Source organism: Bison bison, unplaced genomic scaffold (genome assembly GCF_000754665.1).
Source record: "Bison bison bison isolate TAMUID 2011002044 unplaced genomic scaffold, Bison_UMD1.0 scf7180017864061, whole genome shotgun sequence".
In the NCBI taxonomy this organism is placed as follows: Eukaryota; Metazoa; Chordata; class Mammalia; order Artiodactyla; family Bovidae; genus Bison; species Bison bison.
Window position 1 is genome coordinate 3880436 of NW_011494633.1, and position 4753 is coordinate 3885188.

Here is a 4753-nt window from a genome sequence, read left to right on the forward strand (position 1 = left end):
GATGCTGGGAGGGATTGGGGGTAGGAGGAGAAGGGGACGACAGAGGATGAGATGGCTGGATGGCATCACTGACTTGATGGACGTGAGTCTGAGTGAACTCCAGGAGTTGGTGATGGACAGGGAGGCCTGGCGTGCTGCGATTCATGGGGTCGCAAAGAGTCAGATATGACTGAGCGACTGATCTGATCTGATCTGATCTGATAGTAATTACTGTCCCTTTGCAGGCCCGAGAATTGTTACCTGATTCAATGTACCTATTTTTAGAATGTATTCCTTTGCCTTCTGGTTGCTGCACACAGGCTTTTTCTACCTAGTGCTGGGGTGCCTCTCTAGCTGTGGCGCACGGGCTTCTCGGCGCGTGAGCGCGGGGCCCTACGCACAGGGGCTCAGTAGCTGCAGCTCTTGGCCCTCAAGCATGCAGGCTTTAGTAGTTGTGGTGCATGGGCTTACTTGCTCCTCAGCATGTGGGATCTTCCCCCGACAAGGAACCAAACCCTTGTCCCCTGCATTGGCAGGTGGATTCTCACCTACTCTACCACCGGAAGATGACATTTTGAGTGAAGACCTAAAGGAGGAGGAAGTGAGGAAGGAAGCCAGGTGGTTATCTGAAAGACTGAGGCAGAGAGCAGCGTGCACAAGGGCATCGTTTATGTTGTAAACACTTCACTACATGACTGGTAGGGATATAAATAAGTACTGTCTATTTGGGAGCCAGTTAAACAGTTATAAATGCATGTCCTCTTTTTGACCCAGTGAATCCACTTTTAGGAAGTTACCCTATAGATACACTCAATCATGTGTAGAAGGACATTAGTACAAGGTTGTTTATGGCAGTATCATAGCAGCAAGAAATTGGAAACAAATGTTCATCAATTGTGGTTGGTTAAATAAATTATGTTACATCCATACAGTGAAATACTATGTGGCAATAAAGAAGATTGAGATAACTCTTTATGTTTATTGACGTAATTATCTCTAAATTGTGTTAAATGGCAAAAACAAAATACAGAACAGCGTACGTGTATGCTGCCTTTAGAGGAGCAAAGAAAGCATGTCTGGAGGGATATATAAGAAACTGATGTTTTATCCTACGGGGAGGAGACTGGGTAACTAGGGACGGAAGAAAACGTCATTGTGTATGTTTTGTAACTTTTCGAATTTTAAATCATGTGAATGGTTGGTTACTTTTCAAAAATTATAAATTTGTGTTGCTATCATCTTTTGTCTTTTAAGATGGAATTGTCAGCCACCTGAAGAAACAGGCTGGACCAGCTTCAGTTCCTCTCAAGTCTGAGGAAGAATTTGAAAAGTTCATTAGCGATAAAGATGCTTCTGTGGTGGGTAAGTAGCAAGTTTGATTGTGCCACAAAATCGTTAACATGGTTTCAAAAGTCCTTTGAGTAAACAATCAAGTTAAAACTGTTTAGGAAGCCTTGTGGGCAGTTAAAAGACAACTGGCAAAACTAGGTCAGCGTTACTATTAATGTAATATGGGGGGAAAGTGGTTTTATTTGCGTGGCTTGGTATTCTTACAGATGTAAAGATTTAGTCAAAGAACTAAAAGAGGAATAGCTTTAGTTTTTCCTGTTACTTCTTAAACTCTGGAGATTTAACTCAAATAATAATATAAGACTGAAAATGGGGTTTTAAAGGGGGAGGGTATAGGTAAATGATAAACCTCTGTAGCTGCTACTTCACAGTTGTAGAAGAATTTACAATTTAAGATTGAATTGCTGGCTTTGTGTGTATTTTTACAGCAATCTTTGCTTTTTCAGATGTTATCATATCTTATTATTTTTAAAATGACTTGAACCAGTTAAACACATTCTACATCTTGAGTGTTCTTTGTTTTGTTTTAAATGTGTTGTATAATACATTTGACTTAAATTTAAACATACAGTCTTGTGCTTCTCTTAATCTCCTCATTATTGTAATAAAACTGATTTTCTGGCAGTAGAGGATGGTTTATCATTTAAGTTTGACCAAAAGTCACTTCTTATCCAGATTTTATTCATTCTGTGTATGTATGTGTGTTTTATTTTTTTAGGCTGTTCTCCGTCTTTGTTGCTATGCAGACTTTTCTCTAGTTTTTCCTCTAGTTGCAGGGGCTACTCTCTGGTTACGGCGCAAGGACTTCTCATTGCAGTGTCTTCTCTTGCTGCAGAGCATGGGGTCTTGGGCACTCGAGCTTTAGTAGTTACAGTTCTCGGGCTCCAAAATCCAGGCTCAGTAATTGTGGTGCGCAGGCCTAGCTGCTCTGCGGCACGTGGGAGCTTCCTAGCCTAAGGATCAAACCCATGTCCCCTGCATTGTATGTGGATTCTTTACCTCTTTGCCACCTGGGAAGCCCTGAGTCTGCATTTTTTATAAGGAGTTAAACCATAAGTTGACATTTAATAAACACTTTACTAGATTTGAAGTTCTAAAGATATAAGACATAGAAAAAATATGGTGAATTAATTTACATTGTATTTTGACATACTGCCTTATTTACTCCTCTGACACCTAAAATAGTCCCCGAAGCGCTAAGGAGTTAAGCAGTATGCTCAAAATTTTCAACTGTGAAAAACTAGAATTAAGACTTGAACCCTGACAAATCATCTCCCTCAGCTTCCTCAAGAACGTTTTTTTAAGGGTAGAGAAAGAATAGTTCTCCTAAATATTTTGTTGAATATCCTCAGTAGTCATGGCAAAGCAGAACTGATCCTTCCTATCTTGCTTTGCTTATCCATAATAAAGGCTTTGAAGAATAGAGGAGTTTTAAAGTTTTGAATATGTCTCAGCACTTACTGTTTCTTCCTTGTGTTTGACGTTTTCTGTATAGGTTTTTTCAAGGATTTATTCAGTGAAGCTCACTCTGAGTTTCTAAAAGCAGCCAGCAACTTGAGGGATAACTACCGGTTTGCACACACCAATGTTGAATCTCTGGTGAACAAATACGATGACGATGGAGAGTAAGTAACTGAGTTGAATGCCCTTGTAGATATACACCTTGACCAAGTACTATTGTGTGAACTGGTGTTGTTTTTATTTTTTTAAGATTATTTTTTAATCTTTTGGCCATGCCTCATGGCATGTGGGATCTTAGTTTCCCAATCAGGGATCAAATCCAGCCCCCTGCATTGGAAGGTGGAATCCTAACCACTGGACTGGACTGAACTGGTGGTTTTTAAGCCTAGTTTTTCCAAAAGCTTTATTGAGCACATATTAGGCAGTAAGCTAAGTTCTGGAAACTGTTGCTGCCCTTGAGGGGCATCTAGAAGCAGGAGATAGTAAATATATTTAAAAATACAAGTGTCAGTGAGCATTACAGGTATTGTGATAGAAATTAGGCAGAGTACCAGAAGTACATAGGAGGGATCAGGAGTAGTATCGGGGGGAAAAAATCATAGAGAAACTGACTCTTGAGGTGTATCTTGAAAGATAAATTTTTCTGGCAGGTTATGGTGGGGGATAAAGATTATTCCATGTAGAGCAGCAGGAGGGAAGGCCTCGAGATGTGAAATAACCTAGGTGTGTTGGAACCTGTATTACTGCTGAAGTATTGTTCATAGATGAGGTCATCGTGAAAGGTAAGGTTGGAGAGGTCAGCAGAGACCAAATTAGAGAAGACCTAAGTGCCATACAGAAAAATGTAGATTTTATCTTTTAGACATTTGAGAGCCATTGAAAGACTTTGAGCTAGAGAGTAATGTGATGAATTTTGTGTTTCAGAGGAAAAGTCCCTGGCACTCATATAGTGGAGGTTTGAAAGGGGAGGGATGGCAAGGCAGTCAAGAGAGTCTAAGGGTGGCACACAAGGAGGTTAAGCTTTACACGCTATACGTGGCGGAACTAGGGTAGAACCTTTGCTGCTAGACGATCTGGCTGCAAAGTTGTTGGGCTTTGCCATGAGGCTCTATGCTCATTAAGCACACCACATATCAGCTTGTTAACCTTAGATTTGTTCACTGTGTCCACCTCTCACACTTGCCATTAAAGGTGGCGATCGGCCTCTGATCAGAAGTCTTATTTAGAAGACCTTATGAGAAGGGTGTCCTAAGGCCTTCATGTGTATCCCAATGCCATAGCATCATTAAAGATCATATCTGGAACTGATTTCAATTTTTTGACAGCAGCTACTCTGAAACTTGGTCAGTCAGTCAGTTCAGTCGCTCAGTCGTGTCCGACTCTTTGCGACCCCATGAATTGCAGCATGCCAGGCCTCCCTGCTATCACCAATTCGCAGAGTTCACCCAAACTCATGTCCATCGAGTCGGTGATGCCATCCAGCCATCTCATCCTCTGTCGTCCCCTTCTCCTCCTACCCCCAATCCCTCCCAGCATCAGGGTCTTTTCCAATGAGTCAACTCTTCGCGTGAGGTGGCCAAAGTACTGGGGCTTCACCTTTAGCATCTGTCCTTCCAAAGAACATCCAGGACTGATGTCCTTTAGAATGGACTGGTTGGATCTCCTTGCAGTCCAAGGGACTCTCAAGAGTCTTCTCCAACACCACAGTTCAAAAGCATCAATTCTTTGGCGCTCAGCTTTCTTCACAGTCCAACTCTTCACATCCATACATGACCACTGGAAAAACCATAGCCTTGACTAGACGAACCTTTGTTGGCAAAGTAATGTCTCTGGTTTTGAATATGCTGTTTAGGTTGGTCACAACTTTCCTTCCAAGGAGTAAGTGTCTTTTGATTTCATGGCTGCAGTCACCATCTGCAGTGATTTTGGAGCCCAGAAAAATAAAGTCTGACACTGTTTCCAC

At 41.6% G+C, this 4753-nt stretch overlaps 1 protein-coding gene across 1 annotated transcript in view; it reads left to right on the forward strand.

Moving 5' to 3' along the window:
- PDIA3 (protein disulfide isomerase family A, member 3) overlaps nt 1-4753 on the forward strand; it is a 22172-nt gene that overhangs the window by 12003 nt on the left and 5416 nt on the right. The window contains exons 4-5 of the mRNA XM_010836157.1: nt 1234-1341; nt 2825-2954. Coding sequence (XP_010834459.1) covers nt 1234-1341; nt 2825-2954 — 238 coding nt within the window. The remainder of the gene's footprint in view (nt 1-1233; nt 1342-2824; nt 2955-4753) is intronic.